The sequence below is a fragment of the Acipenser ruthenus genome, unplaced genomic scaffold (genome assembly GCF_902713425.1).
Source record: "Acipenser ruthenus unplaced genomic scaffold, fAciRut3.2 maternal haplotype, whole genome shotgun sequence".
Lineage (NCBI taxonomy): Eukaryota > Metazoa > Chordata > Actinopteri > Acipenseriformes > Acipenseridae > Acipenser > Acipenser ruthenus.
Window position 1 is genome coordinate 53390 of NW_026708204.1, and position 19611 is coordinate 73000.

General features: G+C 39.7%; 1 protein-coding gene across 1 annotated transcript; it reads right to left on the reverse strand.

The window, feature by feature from the left end:
• Positions 1-3865: 3865 nt before the first annotated feature.
• Positions 3866-6638, reverse strand: LOC131730016 (protein FMC1 homolog). The gene is made up of 2 exons (XM_059020295.1): positions 6455-6638; positions 3866-4460 (listed from the first exon to the last, which is right to left on the reverse strand). The coding sequence occupies exons 1-2, from the start codon at positions 6587-6589 to the stop codon at positions 4251-4253; spliced, it is 345 nt and encodes a 114-aa protein (XP_058876278.1). The 5' UTR covers positions 6590-6638; the 3' UTR covers positions 3866-4250.
• Between the last annotated feature and the right edge of the window lie 12973 nt (positions 6639-19611).

Below are 19611 nucleotides of genomic sequence, written 5' to 3' on the forward strand. Positions count from 1 at the left end.
TACCCACATCCACACCCACACACCCACTCGTCTTAAAGCGACAGCACGCATTTTTAAAACGCCCTCTCCGACTCGTGTTTGGCGTTGCTCTGTAATATAGAAAACTATGGCTATTGAAACTCAGGGGGGCTGTCTGAATCGTGTTTGGTGTTGCTGTATAATATATAAAACTATGGCTATTGAAACTCAGGGGGGCTGTCTGAATCGTGTTTGGCGTTGCTGTATAATATATAAAACTATGGCTATTGAAACTCAGGGGGGCTGTCTGAATCGTGTTTGGCGTTGCTGTATAATATATAAAACTATGGCTATTGAAACTCAGGGGGGCTGTCTGAATCGTGTTTGGTGTTGCTGTATAATATATAAAACTATGGCTATTGAAACTCAGGGGGGGCTGTCTGAATCGTGTTTGGTGTTGCTGTATAATATATAAAACTATGGCTATTGAAACTCAGGGGGGCTGTCTGAATCGTGTTTGGTGTTGCTGTATAATATATAAAACTATGGCTATTGAAACTCAGGGGGGCTGTCTGAATCGTGTTTGGCGTTGCTGTATAATATATAAAACTATGGCTATTGAAACTCAGGGGGGCTGTCTGAATCGTGTTTGGTGTTGCTGTATAATATATAAAACTATGGCTATTGAAACTCAGGGGGACTGTCTGAATCGTGTTTGGTGTTGCTGTATAATATATAAAACTATGGCTATTGAAACTCAGGGGGGCTGTCTGAATCGTGTTTGGCGTTGCTCTGTAATATATAAAACTATGGCTATTGAAACTCAGGGGGACTGTCTGAATCGTGTTTGGTGTTGCTCTATAATATAGAAAACTATGGCTATTGAAACTCAGGGGGACTGTCTGAATCGTGTTTGGTGTTGCTGTATAATATATAAAACTATGCAGATTGAAACTCAGGGGGGCTGTCTGAATCGTGTTTGGTGTTGCTGTATAATATATAAAACTATGGCTATTGAAACTCAGGGGGACTGTCTGAATCGTGTTTGGTGTTGCTGTATAATATATAAAACTATGGCTATTGAAACAGGGGGACTGTCTGAATCGTGTTTGGTGTTGCTGTATAATATATAAAACTATGGCTATTGAATCTCAGGGGGACTGTCTGAATCGTGTTTGGTGTTGCTGTATAATATATAAAACTATGGCTATTGAAACTCAGGGGTGCTGTCTGAATCGTGTTTGGTGTTGCTGTATAATATATAAAACTATGGCTATTGAAACTCAGGGGGGCTGTCTGAATCGTGTTTGGTGTTGCTGTATAATATATAAAACTATGGCTATTGAAACAGGGGGACTGTCTGAATCGTGTTTGGCGTTGCTGTATAATATATAAAACTATGGCTATTGAAACTCAGGGGTGCTGTCTGAATCGTGTTTGGTGTTGCTGTATAATATATAAAACTATGGCTATTGAAACTCAGGGGTGCTGTCTGAATCGTGTTTGGCGTTGCTGTATAATATAATATTTGTATTCAGAAATATCGCTGAGTCGTTCAGTCTGGAGGGTACGGGGTCACTGTCCTTGATTTAGAGTCCTCTGGTCGCGTGACACAAATTCAGTGTGACGGATAAAGTCCACTAGTGGCTGTAGGGCACAGGGAAAAAATCATGTGACTTGTTTTTTTTTTTTGCTTTGCTTAAAGTAATAAAAAAAATAAATAAATAACTTGACAAGGTTGTTTTCCCCTCCCTAAATAACCCTTATAAAATTTAAACAGGCTCGTTTTACAATTCCCCCTTCAGGCTTTTCCCACAGATACACTGTGTGTTAGTTTACCCTGGTTTGCTTAGTTTTTTAATACGCTTTACCAGACCTCTCTGTGTTTTACAATGCTTCCCTATGCTTTACCAGACCTCTCTGTGCTTTACAATGCTTCCCTATGCTTTACCAGACCTCTCTGTGCTTTACAATGCTTCCCTATGCTTTACCAGACCTCTCTGTGCTTTACAATGCTTCCCTATGCTTTACCAGACCTCTCTGTGCTTTACAATGCTTCCCTATGCTTTACCAGACCTCTCTGTGCTTTACAATGCTTCCCTATGCTTTACCAGACCTCTCTGTGCTTTACAATGCTTCCCTATGCTTTACCAGACCTCTCTGTGCTTTACAATGCTTCCCTATGCTTTACCAGACCTCTCTGTGCTTTACAATGCTTCCCTATGCTTTACCAGACCTCTCTGTGTTTTACAATGCTTCCCTATGCTTTACCAGACCTCTCTGTGCTTTACAATGCTTCCCTATGCTTTACCAGACCTCTCTGTGCTTTACAATGCTTCCCTATGCTTTACCAGACCTCTCTGTGCTTTACAATGCTTCCCTATGCTTTACCAGACCTCTCTGTGCTTTACAATGCTTCCCTATGCTTTACCAGACCTCTCTGTGCTTTACAATGCTTCCCTATGCTTTACCAGACCTCTCTGTGCTTTACAATGCTTCCCTATGCTTTACCAGACCTCTCTGTGCTTTACAATGCTTCCATATGCTTTACCAGACCTCTCTGTGCTTTACAATGCTTTCCTATGCTTTACCAGACCTCTCTGTGCTTTACAATGCTTCCCTATTCTTTACCAGACCTCTCTGTGCTTTACAATGCTTCCCTATGCTTTACCAGACCTCTCTGTGCTTTACAATGCTTCCCTATGCTTTACCAGACCTCTCTGTGCTTTACAATGCTTCCCTATGCTTTACCAGACCTCTCTGTGCTTTACAATGCTTCCCTATGCTTTACCAGACCTCTCTGTGCTTTACAATGCTTCCCTATGCTTTACCAGACCTCTCTGTGCTTTACAATGCTTCCCTATGCTTTACCAGACCTCTCTGTGCTTTACAATGCTTCCCTATGCTTTACCAGACCTCTCTGTGCTTTACAATGCTTCTCTATGCTTTTACCCTAACCCTGAACCTAGATAAACTCTGTCTTCTCTTTGGAGAGGCGTTTCATGTGTGTTTTGTTTGTGCTTCAAGGTACAATAATGTTCTTTCCATTTTTAGGACACAGTCTGTCAGTCTGTGTCTCAATCTATCTTGTCAAACTGGGAAAGGTTATGTGTCTGGCCAGCAGTGTGGAGTAGCGGTCAGGGCTGGACTGCTGATGGAGGGACAGCGACGGCTGTGTCTCCTGCCAGCCCTGTTGTCAATTCAACGCTTGTCTTCTGTTTCTTAAAGAGCACATAAGGACATATTTTATTGTGTTCCCATGTGTTGCTACAACTACACAAGAACATCAGAAAGTTTCCAAACGAGAGGAGGCCATTCAGCCCATCTTGCTTGTTTGGTTGTTAGTAGCTTATTGATCCCAGAATCTCATCAAGCAGCTTCTTGAAGGATCCCAGGGTGTCAGCTTCAACAGCATTACTGGGGAGTTGGTTCCAGACCCTCACGATTCTCTGTGTAAAAAAGTGCCTCCTATTTTCTGTTCTGAATGCCCCTTTATCTCCTGTTAAGGTGTGTGTGTTGTCTTTATTATTATTATTATTATTATTATTATTATTATTATTTACATTTTGACCACTTTTTTAAACTTTTAAATTGCATTCCCTGCCTCAAGATGGCTTCCCATGTAACCGCATGGACTTCTGAGAACTACATTTCCCATCATCCTCCTGCTCACTGGTATCACATGTACCCGCATGGACCTCTCAGAACTACATTTCCCATCATCCTCCTGCTCGCTGGTATTACATGTACCCGCATGGACCCCTCAGAACTACATTTCCCATCATCCTCCTGCTCACATATGTAACCGAGATAGATTTACCAGCGAGCAGGAGGACGATGGGAAATGTAGTTCTGAGAGGCATCCCCCCTCACACCCTGAATACTACAATTAGAACTGCAATGGTCATTCAATCACTCAATAATAACTTTATTTAAAAAGTTACAGAACATCTTCAATGAAAGGCAGTGTAGAGAGGGGGAGTTTTTCAAGAACAGCGGTCTGTGAGTCTAGTTTGGGTTGCAGGCTGGACTGAAGAACTGATGAAAGAGAGAAATCACCCCCCCCCAGCTCCCCCCCGATGGAGAGGGGTCTCCGTTCAGCCCCTCGGAGTTCGTCCGCTTCCCAGCAGCTGATGGATCTCAGAACTTTGTCAAGTCGGGTCTCGAAGGATCCCAGAGATTCAGCATCGACAGCGTGGCTCCGTAACCAATTCCATCCTCTCTCCTCTCCTCTCCTCTCCTCCCTCCCTCCCTCCCTCTCTTCTCCTCTCCTCCTCTCCACTCCTCCTCTCTCACTCCCACCCCTTCCCCCCGGGCTGTGTAGGCAATGCCAGCCCCACCATGCGAGCCACGTCCCCCAGCCCCTTCTCCCTCGTGGACCCCTCTCCGTGGTACTCCGCGTGCAGAGAGAGGTGCAGCCGGGTGCTCTGGAGCAGACAGAGGTACGAGGAGGCCCGGTGGAGCAGATCCTGCTGTGAGCGACACAGCTTCTCACTGGTGATCTACAGAGGAGAGGAGAGGAGAGGAGAGAGGAGAGAGAGGAGAGGAGAGGAGAGAGAGGGGAGAGGAGAGAGGCGAGCAGAGAGGGGAGAGGAGAGAGGAGAGAGGAGAGGGGAGCAGAGAGGGGAGAGGAGAGAGGAGAGAGGAGAGGGGAGAGGAGAGAGGAGAGGGGAGAGAGGAGAGAGGAGACAGAGGGGAGAGAGGAGAGGGGAGGGGAGAGGAGAGGAGAGGAGAGGAGAGGAGAGGAGAGGAGAGAGGAGAGAATACAGAGAGGAGAGGAGAGAGGGGAGGAGAGGAGAGAGACAGAGGAGGAGAGAGGAGAGAGACAGAGGAGAGGAGAGGAGAGGGGAGAGGGGAGAGGAGGAGAGAGAGGAGAGGGGGGAGAGAGAAAGAGATGAGACATTGAAACACATTGTACTGACAGAACTGAACACAGAGCTCTCTCCCCTCTCCTATCTCCCCACCACACCCCTCTCCTATCTCCCCTCTCTCTCTCTCTCTCTCTCAACCCCAACTATCTCCCCTCTCCCCTCTCTCCTGCTGGCTATCTAGACACACTGGGGCTAATCAAACTTGCAGTAAAACCTGGACTGGGCTTGATTAGCAACGTTGTAGAGGGTGTGTGTCTGTCTCCGTGTGTGCTGGGCTGGAGATTTCACTGCTACCAGCTTGATCAGCCCCCAGTGTGTCTAGCTAACAAGCTCAGGTGTGTCTGATTATTAAACTCCCAGTGAAACCAGGACTGGATCACACTGCTGTGCAGCGGGAGTCTGATTCCCAGCCCTGTAGATAGACTTTGGGTGAAGGAGGTTTGTAGCTGATTTTATAGTGAAGAGAGCTGCAGGATATTGCTGGGAACTGTGGGATATTTAGACAGAGAGATCAGGGAGGGGAATCAGACTCCTATTGCACAGCAGTGTGATCCAGTCCAGGTTTTACTGCTACCAGCTTGATCAGCCCCCAGTGTGTCTCGCTAACAAGCTCAGGTGTGTCTTATTATTAAACTCCTAGTGAAACCAGGACTGGATCACACTGCTGTGCAGCGGGAGTCTGATTCCCAGCCCTGTAGATAGACTTTGGTTGAAGGAGGTTTGTAGCTGATTTTATAGTGAAGAGAGCTGCAGGATATTGCTGGGAACTGTGGGATATTTAGACAGAGAGATCAAGGATGGGAATCAGACTCCTATCGCACAGCAGTGTGATCCAGTCCAGGTTTTACTGCTACCAGCTTGATCAGTCCCCAGTTTCACAGTATTGAAGCATTCGGCATGTTGTGAACGTCAGCAACGTTGTTTTTTTGGTAATTAAATCGTAAAAACACAAAAACGATCCAGTCACTCATTTCTGAATCAAAAACTAAAATTCGTGGAGCCTCGGGGTTCAAAGCCACACGTACAGGAGTCTGTTCAAATCAATAGGCATTTGTTTTTCATACAGTCTCTGTTTTGAATTATTACAGATAATATTTACCTAAGTTGTGAATATACCGATTAAGAAAAAAAAAAAAAAACGTCGTATTTTATTTTAATTATTGATTTATTTACTTTTAAAAATTATGACGAAGAATTAAAACATTTCCCATTCACATGTTTCGTTAAAATAATAATAATAATAATAATAATAATAATAATAATAATAATAATAATAATAATAATAATAATAATAATAACAATAACAATAACAATAATAATAATAATAATAATAATAATAATAATAATAATAATACAGGCGTCACCTACATATTTAGAATTATTATTAGTATTATTTTTAAAAAAATTAAACGTAATTAACAACAAAGACGGATTCTATTGGTCGACACGGCTGTCAATCTACACACAGCGCGTCCCAGCTCAACACAGCTGCGATTGGTTCCCGCGCCTGCCACTCACGCCCACCCCGTCGCAGTCTCGGCTCCCGATTGGCTGAGCTGCGACCTTGCAAAAGCCCTACCCGAGCTTTACCGGACCTGTTTTGTTAAAACGGTTTAAATAATTACCCGGTTGTGTCTGAACTGGTCCATGACGTATCTGTAGGCGGGGCTGCGCTGGTATCCGGGTCCTTTGACAGCGCGGAGCTCTTTTAAGATGTCGCGACACGCCCGCAGCGGCGCGACAGTGAAAGAGACGGACATGCCCGAGTCTGAGCGGAGAAAACCGAGAGCATCGAGCACGCCGAGCCCAGAGCCATCGAGCAGGGGAAAGTAGTCGAGCGCAGACCGCAGGAAGGAGGATCAACGGCCGAACCACACACGCAGGTTTAGCAATCGAGCCCAGAGTGTTGATCTTTTTTTTTATATCATTGATGACGTTTCTACTTTTAATATATAGTTTCTACTTTTAATATTTCTTTTATTCTTCTATATGTCGCATTGTCTAATTTGAGCTGTTCTAATACTACAAACTTTACATCATTTATGTCATGTCCCTGACTGATATATGACACCACATATCCACTAAAAACTAATACCTACTGTAAAAATAGCAATGTTGTTTATGAAAAATAGCCTGTGATGAAATCAAATATGATGGAGAGACTGGAACCACTTTATATAAAATAATTCAGAACCACCTTTCATTAATTAGAAGTAAAAAAAATGAATGAACCAATAGTACAGCACTTCACCAGTCAGGGACATGACATAAATGATGTAAAGTTTGTAGTATTAGAACAGCTCAAATTAGACAATGTGACATATAGAAGAATAAAAGAAAGTAAATGGATAAATAGACTGAACACGATTATGCCAGCGGGACTCAACAGAAAAGAATGAACTAATTAACTTCAATAAATATATAACATTTAAATAAATAAACAAAATTCATTCAAAAGTTGTGCATGCTGATGCGCTGGGGAGGCCAAATCTAGACTGATCCTCAGAGCCAGCATTGCATGATATAATAATAATATAAGTTTATATAAAGTAATGTTAATTAGAATTAATACAGATTCAAAGATAGAAGTAAAAATGATGTCACAATATATAGAACACCATTACATCATGTAAGAATAAATCATGAATTTGAATGTAAACAATAACAAGTAGTTGTCATGCCGTCAAAAACCTATAAATACCTCCAATGTTTTGATTCAAACACAGGCTCCCTTGAGAAAGATATGTACAACATATCGAAACGTTGGGCAGCTGGCTCTTTGAGCTAATATATATATATATATATATATATATATATATATATATATATATATATATATATATATATATATATATATATATATATATATATATATATATACTCAACAGAAAAGAATGAACTAATTAACTTCAATAAATATATAACTTTTAAATAAATTAACAAAAGGAGGCTGTGTGGTCCAGTGGTTAAAGAAAAGGGCTTGGAACCAGGAGGTCCCGGGTTCAAATCCCACCTCAGCCACTGACTCACTGTGTGACCCTGAGCAAGTCACTTCACCTCCTTGTGCTCCGTCTTTCGGGTGAGACGTAGTTGTAAGTGACTCTGCAGCTGATGCATAGTTCACACACCCTAGTCTCTGTAAGTCGCCTTGGATAAAGGCGTCTGCTAAATAAACAAATCATAATTATATATATTTGATTACTTTTTTTTCTTGTAATAGTGTTTTTAATTGCAGACGAAAACCAACCCTGGTATTTGATTTGTGTGTTTAATTTGAAATGCAAATAATAATAATAATAATAATAATAATAATGATAATAATAATAATAATAATAATAATAATAATAATAATAATGCTGTTGATAAAGTTAAAATGAAGTTTTTTATTTTTAAATTTTCTTTAAATTCTTTAAGCTGTATTTATTTATGTATGCAATTGTATACATTGTCATTCACACTTAACTTCGGTTCACACAGATTGGGGGAGAAAATTGTCATAATACAATTAAAGACAAAATTCAAATTACAGGTGGAGCGATCTGCCAGTTAAAGCAATGCTCCAAAAAATGACAAGTCTTTAGAGGAGGACAATGGCACTTAATGGGTTAATATTGAAAAACAATTATAATAATTAATCAATTAAAAATGACAAGTCTTTAGAGGAGGACAATAGCACTTGATGGGTTAATATTGAAAAACAATTATAATAATTAATCAATTAAAAATGTAATAATGAATGTAATGTTATTTATTGAAAATTAAAAAATAAATAAATAAATACATTATTAATAATAATAATAATAATAATAATAATAATAATATTAAGTGCAGTTCCTACAGATATCCACACGGGGGAGTCTGTTATACCCATTTTACTAAAGTCCGGTAAACAGGTTGCAGTTCCTCATTCTGTCCACACGAGGTCGCTTTTGATCTTCAAACTGCCGCATGAAATGAAGTATTTTGTGTGAATGTTTGAGGTTGCAGTACAGCGAGCAGTCCACCCGAGGGCGCATGAGCTTAAAATAAATTCGCTGTTTACAGACAACACGTAAAATGTAGACAGAATGCCATTATTAATTCTAACACACACACAAACACACATAGGTATTGACAAAGGCATTGACAGTGTCGACCCAGGGGACTTTTTTGACCTGAAAAAAGAAACAAGGACCAGGGGTCACAAATTAGATAAAGGGGCATTCAGAACAGAAAATAGGAGGCACTTTTTTACACAGAGAATTGTGAGGGTCTGGAACCAACTCCCCAGTAATGTTGTTGAAGCCGACACCCTGGGATCTTATCCAAGCATCTTGTTGACCTAGGAGTTTATGTTGACTCAGAAATGTCTTCATCTAGACAATGTGGGGAAGCTATAAAAAAAGGCCAACAAGATGCTCGGATATATTGTGAGAAATGTTGAATTTAAATCAAGGGAAGTAATATTAAAACTCTACAATGCATTAGTAAGACCACGTTTTCAGATAAAGATAACTGGCATTTTACAGCCTGTGTCATTTACATCTAGGGCAGCAGTGTGGAGTAGCGGTCAGGGCACTGGACTCTTGACCGGAGGGTCGTGGGTTCAATCCCAGGTGGGGGGACACTGCTGCTGTACCCTTGAGCAAGGTACTTTACCTAGATTGCTCCAGTAAAAACCCAACTGTATAAATGGGGAATTGTATGTAAAAATAATGTGATATCTTGTAACAATTGTAAGTCGCCCTGGATAAGGGCGTCTGCTAAGAAATTAATAATAATAATTGATAATCTATAACTGAATTCACTGTGAAACACGACCCTCAATCAATAACACGTGACGTGAGATTCACACGAACAACTGTATTAAATGCAGCACACAGAAAACGCCTAGAGGCCAGCCTGTCACACATATAAATATTTATATATTTATACATATATATATATTTAAACCTCTGTTATATGGCTTTGTGGGGCCGTGGTGCTGTTGTGTTTTTCACCGTTTAATTCAGTCCGACCCCCCCCCCCCCCCCCCCCCCCCGTGACCCTGAAAAGACTCTGGAGTCTCGTTGAAACCGGTTTGAACTTGATTTAAAAAGACAAAAACAAAACCGGCGACGCTGCATTCCAGGTCGATCGGCTGCTATGAAAACCCGAACCGGATTTCAATTTCTGTATTATTATTATTATTATTATTATTATTATTATTATTATTATTTATCTTCTTTTTTATTTATTATTATTTTGTTGCCATGGTTCCTTGTTTGTAAATATATATATATATCTCTTCATAATATAAAATGTTAACTGCTTTGGCAACATAAATTATTATTATTATTTATTTCTTAGCAGACGCTCTTATCCAGGGCGACTTACAATTGTTACAAGATATCACATTATTTTTACATACAATTCCCCATTTATACAGTTGGGTTTTTACTGGAGCAATCTAGGTAAAGTACCTTGCTCAAGGGTACAGCAGCAGTGCCCCCCACCTGGGATTGAACCCACGACCCTCCGGTCAAGAGTCCAGAGCCCTGACTGCTAAGCCACACTGCTGCTATGTTGTATAAGTTTCCAGTGATGGGTTCTGTGTTGTTCTGGTTTAGTGCAATGGGTTCTGTGTTGTACTGGTTCCCAGTTGATGTAGGGTAAGTGAATCCCAGTTAAATGAGGTGTCTGTCTCTCTCTGTCCTAATTCTAATTACCATTGAAGAGATTACTTTGAATTGAAAAAAAATGAGAGAGAGAGAGAGAGAGAGAGAAAGAGAGAGAGAGAGAGAGAGAGAGAGAGAGAGAGAGAGAGAGAGAGAGAGAGAGAGAGAGAGAGAGAGAGGGGTGTGGACACGAACTACAGCTGAAATGTAAGTTTTGAAAATGATTTTTATTTCATTTGAATTGTTTAAAATACTTGAGTTTTTAAAATCCTGCTGCGGGCTCTTCAGAGGAACACGTGACGTCAGTCACTCGTGTGCGTGTGTTGCGTCATTCGAGCTGGCGCGAACCGGATTTGACTGGTTTAGATTTCAAACCAGTAATAAAATGTTCCATTGGGAGCCCGCGTTAAAACCCGGACTGGAGTCTTACCAAAAGACTGGATCGGGATTGTGTGAGTCTTCACTTTTCAAACACTCAAAAAAAGGGCGTTTTTTTTTTCTTCTGTCAAATAAGTTTTAAAATTATATTTTTTAAAAAGAGATATATATATATATATATATATATATATATATATATATATATATATATATATATATATATATAAAGATAAAAAGAGAAATCGAAAAAATAGATCTTCAATCTGAGTAAATAAATAAATAAATAACGCTAATTTTGTTTTGTTGCCTTAGCAACGTAACTAAATTAAATATGCCTGGACAGAAAGATACAGCGTTATATAAAAATCACTTTATCAAACATCCCAGATCAGACAAAATAAATTAACCCTACAGTTCAACACTTAAAATAAATACTAAGCGACACCAATCCGTGTAGTTTTGAGAAGCAATCAAACAAATGCGCGGGCTTTTTAAATTTTGGCAAATTAATTGATTTGGTCGAACACGTTAATTGCGTGATCTGTCGCTCAAAAAGGGATTGAATTGTTTCGCTAATTTTACGATATTTTACCAAAAGCGGACCACCTGTGGTCTGGGGGCGGTGATAAATATTATCCTGCGAGAGCTGATTTGACGTTTCTGTCCGAACAGGGCGGGACAGTGTGAAGCAGGTAGAAAATAGGACATATTAATTATTATTATTATTATTATTATTATTATTATTATTTATTTCTTAGCAGACGCCCTTATCCAGGGCGACTTACAATCGCAAGCAAATACATTTCAAGTATCACAGTACAAATATTAATACAATTAAGAGCTAGATAAATACAATAACTTCAGTTCTAGCAAGTACAAGTGTGACAAAATCTGATTCAATAACGGAGCAGATAACAGTGTCAGTGATAGTTACATCAGGATATGATTAAATACAAAATACTACAGATTAAATAACACTTGACAGATTACAGTACTCAGAAGTACAGGATTAAATGCAGTAAAATAAGGAGCAGATAAGAGCAAAATAAAGTGCATTTAAGAAAGGGTGATAAATACAAAATATCAGATTTAAACCGCCAGATTAATCGAGAAAAGAGTGCGTGTGAATGGGGAGTTATCTCCTAACGCCGGGACTGCATTTATTTCGATAGATATGCAAGTGTTTATCGTGTAACTTTTCAAGCAATGCGATTTTAAAACACTGTTTTTGTTTTTTTTTAAGAAAAAGCTCTCTTTGGGGTTGAGTCGTCGTCGCTATTATTATAATTTAAACAATTAGACACGTTCATTTATTGAAGCCGCTCTCGCAATTGGCGCTCATTTTTCATTTGTTGATTTTTAAAAATCGATTTGCTTGTGTTTTTTTTTAGAGATAATAATAATAATAATAATAATAATAATAATAATAATAATAATAATAATAATAATAATAATCGCTCATCTGTCCCGGAATCATCGGGGCAGGTTGGCTATTAAATACCGTGTTGTTACCATGGCAGCGGAAAGTCCGTTAGTAAAATTCTTCCCGCCTTTTGTTTTTCAAACGGTTTTTTTTAATTTATTAATTCTTCAAAGAATTAATAAATAAAACTAAAGTTAACCTTGATAGCGAGTTGTCTTTTACAAGTGACCCGGCAAGACTATCAGAAACATTTCACAAGGTCTAAAAATAACGACAATAACATTATCACTCTAATAAAATACACTCTCCTCATAGTTTCAAGATAGGCTCAGATAAAATGGTAGCCGTATTCACCCAGAGATTAGACACAAAGAGAAAGATATTTTGTGATAACATTTATTGGGACTGTCTAAACAATAATTAATCACACAAGCGAGCAAAAATACTATTTATTTTATTAGTGTGGGCGAACAGAGCGTGGCCGGGTTAGGCCTCTGTTTGAATAGCAACGTTGTTTATTAAAAACGTGTTGTTGTTTTTTTAATATAACTTTAAATACACGGTTAATTAAAAACACCGTTTTTAAATTTACAAACACACACACAAAACGTTTTTAAACGCGGTGTGTGTGTGTGTGTTTTAAAGTTAATTAATACACGTAGCGTTTTATTGTATTGAATTAAGGTTTAGATAAATTTATTTGATCCTTTCAGTAAATAAACACACCAGCTGCCTTTTATTATATTAAGTTAAGATATGTGTGTATGTGTTTACTTTTGCCCGAAACCTCCTGAAAATAAAATGTTTTTTTAATCTTATAAACCCCTTGTGTACATTTTTTTAAAAAAATATAATATACTTTGATCTTTGAGCTCTGTGATTAATTATTGTTCAGTTAGTCCAATAAAAGGGATCACGACTCATTCTCCTTGACTGTAATCTGAGATTAGAATAATTTACACCCCTGGAAGTGACTCATTATAAATAAATGTTATGTTATATTGCCCTATATTTTGTCCGTTATCTAATTCAAATTTTCAAAAGCGGGTTTTTTGGGTTGCAGCGTTGCTATAGCTACGTGACCCGGCTGGCCACGCACCAACAGCGCATGCGTGACATCCTTTTTTTTTTCTACGCCCCTCCCCCTTCCAACATTTCCCGCGAAAAACAGCGTCAACGTCACGTCGTCTAAAAATCTAAACCACAGAAACGCGTTTTAAATTCTTATCAGTTCATTTTATTACAGTATATTTTTCAAATCAGCTGTTTTGAATTTTTTTTTTTAAATATATATATATATATATATAAGGGTAAGTTAAGTTCTTGAAATCTCATTCTATTAAGATTATTATTATTTTTTAAGTGTGTAAACCAGACTGACCAAAACACAATATATATGACAAAAGCAAAATAATAATAATAATAATAATAATAATAATAATAATACATTTTTACGTGGTATTTAAAGTTAATTAGAACACGTAGCGTTTTATTGTATTAAGATTAAGCTTATATTTATTTGATCATCGCAATAAACACGACGTTATTTTTTTAAAGCTAATTAAAACACGTAACGTTCTTATTATTAAATTGACACACATATATATATATATAATGTATGTATGTATTTTATAATATAACTAAATATGCATTAAAACGAAAAAAAAGGTTATATTTTGGTTTTTTCAAGTGATCATTTCATATATTGTGTCTTAATTTATTTTATATTTCAGAACCGCACTCATACAGAGAAGAAAACCCGAGAGGTAAGACTTTTTATATAAAACAATATTTAATATTTTTGTTTTGTCCGTCTGTCTGTCAGTCGAGTTTTTTTTTGTCAACTTCACGCACTGACCCGGAAATACAAACCTTTCCCGCCGAGTCCCGCAAAACAGTATTTCAAAAACAAAACAAACCAAAATAAAACACCTGTATGCTGCCAAAATAATAATAATAATAATAATAATAATAATAATAATAATAAACGGTACATTTGAACTTTTTAAAAAAAAATCCTGGCCTACTTTTTTTTTTTGTCGTCTGTCTGTCTGTAAAATATATATATTTTTAATTATTTTTTACTCCACTGTTTACAACTGACCTGTTTTATTTCTGATGTATTTTTTTAGTCATTTAATTTTATTTAATTAATTTATTTATTTATTTATTTACGTCGTATTTGTGTCTGCATCTCGTGTTGGGTTTACAGCCCTTGTTTACAGTCGTTTTAGATTGGTTTGTGGTTTTGTTTTTGCCCCTACAAAAGAGCAGATTTTATATTTATATGTGTCGATGCAGTGTGTGGCGTCTGTGTACAGTAAACCTCTGTGTTTAGTAAACCATCAATAATATTATTATTATTATTAATAACACTAGACTTCATTGAGGGGAGCTCTGAACCCCAGGACTGGGTGCAGCAGCAGCAGCAGCAGCAGGGCTAGTGTGAGTTTGTAACCCTGCTCAAACTCCTGGCTCCTGATCATTTCAATATTAATAATAATAATACTAGACTTCATTGAGGGGAGCTCTGAACCCCAGGACTGGGTGCAGCAGCAGCAGGGCTAGTGTGAGTTTGTAACCCTGCTCAAACTCCTGGCTCCTGATCATTTCAATATTAATAATACTAGACTTCATTGAGGGGAGCTCTGAACCCCAGGACTGGGTGCAGCAGCAGCAGCAGGGCTAGTGTGAGTTTGTAACCCTGCTCAAACTCCTGGCTCCTGATCATTTCAATATTAATAATACTAGACTTCATTGAGGGGAGCCCTGAACCCCAGGACTGGGTGCAGCAGCAGCAGGGCTAGTGTGAGTTTGTAACCCTGCTCAAACTCCTGGCTCCTGATCATTTCAATATTAATAATACTAGACTTCATTGAGGGGAGCTCTGAACCCCAGGACTGGGTGCAGCAGCAGCAGCAGGGCTAGTGTGAGTTTGTAACCCTGCTCAAACTCCTGGCTCCTGATCATTTCAATATTAATAATACTAGACTTCATTGAGGGGAGCTCTGAACCCCAGGACTGGGTGCAGCAGCAGCAGCAGCAGGGCTAGTGTGAGTTTGTAACCCTGCTCAAACTCCTGGCTCCTGATCATTTCAATATTAATAATACTAGACTTCATTGAGGGGAGCTCTGAACCCCAGGACTGGGTGCAGCAGCAGCAGCAGCAGCAGCAGGGCTAGTGTGAGTTTGTAACCCTGCTCAAACTCCTGGCTCCTGATCATTTCAATATTAATAATACTAGACTTCATTGAGGGGAGCTCTGAACCCCAGGACTGGGTGCAGCAGCAGCAGCAGGGCTAGTGTGAGTTTGTAACCCTGCTCAAACTCCTGGCTCCTGATCATTTCAATATTAATAATACTAGACTTCATTGAGGGGAGCTCTGAACCCCAGGACTGGGTGCAGCAGCAGCAGCAGCAGCAGGGCTAGTGTGAGTTTGTAACCCTGCTCAAACTCCTGGCTCCTGATCATTTCAATATTAATAATACTAGACTTCATTGAGGGGAGCTCTGAACCCCAGGACTGGGTGCAGCAGCAGCAGCAGGGCTAGTGTGAGTTTGTAACCCTGCTCAAACTCCTGGCTCCTGATCATTTCAATATTAATAATACTAGACTTCATTGAGGGGAGCTCTGAACCCCAGGACTGGGTGCAGCAGCAGCAGCAGGGCTAGTGTGAGTTTGTAACCCTGCTCAAACTCCTGGCTCCTGATCATTTCAATATTAATAATACTAGACTTCATTGAGGGGAGCTCTGAACCCCAGGACTGGGTGCAGCAGCAGCAGCAGCAGGGCTAGTGTGAGTTTGTAACCCTGCTCAAACTCCTGGCTCCTGATCATTTCAATATTAATAATACTAGACTTCATTGAGGGGAGCTCTGAACCCCAGGACTGGGTGCAGCAGCAGCAGGGCTAGTGTGAGTTTGTAACCCTGCTCAAACTCCTGGCTCCTGATCATTTCAATATTAATAATACTAGACTTCATTGAGGGGAGCTCTGAACCCCAGGACTGGGTGCAGCAGCAGCAGCAGCAGCAGGGCTAGTGTGAGTTTGTAACCCTGCTCAAACTCCTGGCTCCTGATCATTTCAATATTAATAATACTAGACTTCATTGAGGGGAGCTCTGAACCCCAGGACTGGGTGCAGCAGCAGCAGCAGGGCTAGTGTGAGTTTGTAACCCTGCTCAAACTCCTGGCTCCTGATCATTTCAATATTAATAATACTAGACTTCATTGAGGGGAGCTCTGAACCCCAGGACTGGGTGCAGCAGCAGCAGCAGCAGCAGGGCTAGTGTGAGTTTGTTATTTACCAGTCAACGATCCTGAAATATTACTAACGATGGCCCCAATTAGTAATAATTAAGGCTGAAGTATGTATTTATTTATATATATATTTCACACTCGCCACGGAATTTCACAAATTCCTATGAAACTTAGCGAATGCTTTTTTAAAAATTAAGTTTTTTATATAATGTGGCAGGACAGTATAAAAAAATAAATACATTAAATGCCTAATTTTTTTTTAAAATAAATATCTTAAATCGTCAAATACCTTATTTGAAAAAAAAAAAAAAAACTTGCTAATAATCATAATAATAATAATAATAATAATAATAATAATAATAATACAGCCCTAGTTGATATCAGAATGGTTTTATTTAGTATTTTTCATTTCAAAGTGGTGCTGCCATGTTGAGCACGGTGGCCGCAGCCGGTATTGCATCTGCTCAGCATTGTGCATTTCCACCTAGTGAACCGCAGTTGAATGTTTTTGTAAGCCTGACTATAGAAGTGGGAGGAGCGTTTCTCCCCCTCCCCCCCCTCTCTCTCTCTCTCTCTCTTTCCCTCCCTCACTCTCTCTGCATGCGTGTTCACACTAGCTTGATTCACCAGATGCCAGAGACCACAGTTTTCTGCGAGTTAATGGTCAAAGCAGCAAGAAAAAGTGAAGGCAGCCATTTTCTCTCACCCAGCCTCTAGGAGTCTCTCTCTCTCTCTGTCTCTCTCTCTCTCTCTGTTTGTCTTGGCTGGGGTGAGCAAAATGGCTGCCTGAAACTGAACCCACACCCCAGACACACACACAGAAAACCACACAGGGCCTCGTGATTAACCCCTCGCGCGCCGGCCCACAGGAATACAAGGTAAGGCATGAAGGCAAACTGAATCTGTCTGTATCCTAGCAGTGACGGGCTTGTGTGTTCGAAGTGTTCACGTGCATGCGTGCGTGCGTGCGTGCGTGCGTGCGTTTGTGTTATATCCCCCGAAAAATTATCTCAACTTGGATACCTGTCTGGTTTTTTTTAAAAACTTATTTCTGTTTTAAATCAGTTTTGTTTTGTACTCAGTAGGGCTGACTATCTTATTTATATGTATTTATATATTTTATTTCTGAGCAGACTCCCTTATCCAGGGCGACTTACAGTTGTTACAAGATATCGCATTTATTTTCACACACAATTATCTATTTATACAGTTGGGTTTTTACTGGAGCAATCTAGGTCCAAATCTAATATATATATATATTTGTATATATCCTTCATCCAGGTGAAAAAGGACTTAATTGGTTTATTTTCTATCAGTTCTTGTCATTTTTGTGGAGTTAATTGACTTTTCCTCTGTAGTGTTCCCGTTTCAAATGGATGGATCTATCTAGATCTGTAATGTAAGCGAACGGCAGGCTTTGCTGTGCGCTGCCTCCTGGTGGTGTGGTAGAGAACAGCACGCGAGGCCGGCGCGGGGCCTCGTTAATAACAGAGTTGTTTCAGTTTATCGTTGAGTGTTTCTAGGGTTTGATTTCGAGGGGATATCCTGGTGGATCCTGGTTTCTTATCAGAGAGAGAGAGGAGAGAGGGGAGAGGGGAGAGAGAGAGAGAGGGCGAGAGAGAGGGAGAGAGAGGGTTTTGAATTCTCTGTCTGTCTGTGGAGGGATAGATAAACAGACAGACAGATAGACAGGAGGAGAGACATAGATAGAAACACAGATGGACAGGTAAGTATTATTATTATTATTATTATTATTATTATTATTATTATTATTTATTTCTTAGCAGACGTCCTTATCCAGGGCGACTTACAATTGTTACAAGATATCACATTATTTTTACATACAATTCCCCATTTATACAGTTGGGTTTTTACTGGAGCAATCTAGGTAAAGTACCTTGCTCAAGGGTACAGCAGCAGTGTCCCCCACCTGGGATTGAACCCACGACCCTCCGGTCAAGAGTCCAGAACCCTGACCGCTACTCCACACTGCTGATAGATAGATAGATAGACAGACAGACGGACAGGTAGACAGACAGGTAGGTAGATAGATAGATAGATAGATAGATATAGCTAGATACAGACAGATAGATACAGATAAACATAGATAGATAGAATTGAATCTGTTCAGTCTTGAACAAAGAAGACTATGCGGCGATCTGATTCAAGCATTCAAAATCCTAAAAGGTATAGACAATGTCAACCCAGGGGACTTTCACAACCTGAAAAAAGAAACAAGGACCAGGGGTCACAAATTAGATAAAGGAACATTCAGAACAGAAAATAGGAGGCGCTTTTTTACACAGAGAATTGTGAGGGTCTGGAACCAACTCCCCAGTAATGTTGTTGAAGCTGACACCCTGGGATCCTTCAAGAAGCTGCCTGATGAGATTCTGGGATCAATAAGCTACTAACAACCAAACGAGCAAGATGGGCTGAATGGGGCCTCCTCTCGTTTGGAAACTTTCTTATGTTCTTATGAGAGATCGACAGACAGACAGACAGAGAGGCATAGACAGATAGGCAGATAGATACAGACGGACAGACACCATCTCTACCTTTTAATTAGCATCATTAGAGCTGTGTTGTTTTTATATATATATTTTTTAATTTCCTGCCCTTACAAAACCTATTATAATTAAGGGGGCGTCTATTTAGAACCGCAGAGAATTGACATCATTATTTTCCGCGTGTGGGTTGTGGAGTAAAATGAGGATGTGGCCTCTGTTTCTCTGACCAGTTGAACCATTAAAACAAACCAGAGCAGATCCTAATCTTTCCCAGCACTGGGACGGACTTTAAGGATTGCGCTGGTGGTTTCCAAAACCGACTAAAAACGGGCGAGATCGTTTGGAGACGGCTCGGAAGCGCGAGGCCTCGCTCTGCAAAGCGAGCGTGCCTAAATTCAACGCGTCGACGCGACAAAGAAGACCTCGCCGTCGTCCCAAGACTTCGGGGGATTTAGGAAAGGCTCGCTGCATTCCTAACCCGAACGGTGAAATTTAAAATGAACGGCTCTCCATATCCGCTTCTAAAAAGAATCTTACGAAACCTTAAATACAAGTTTGTGTTAAATATTATTATT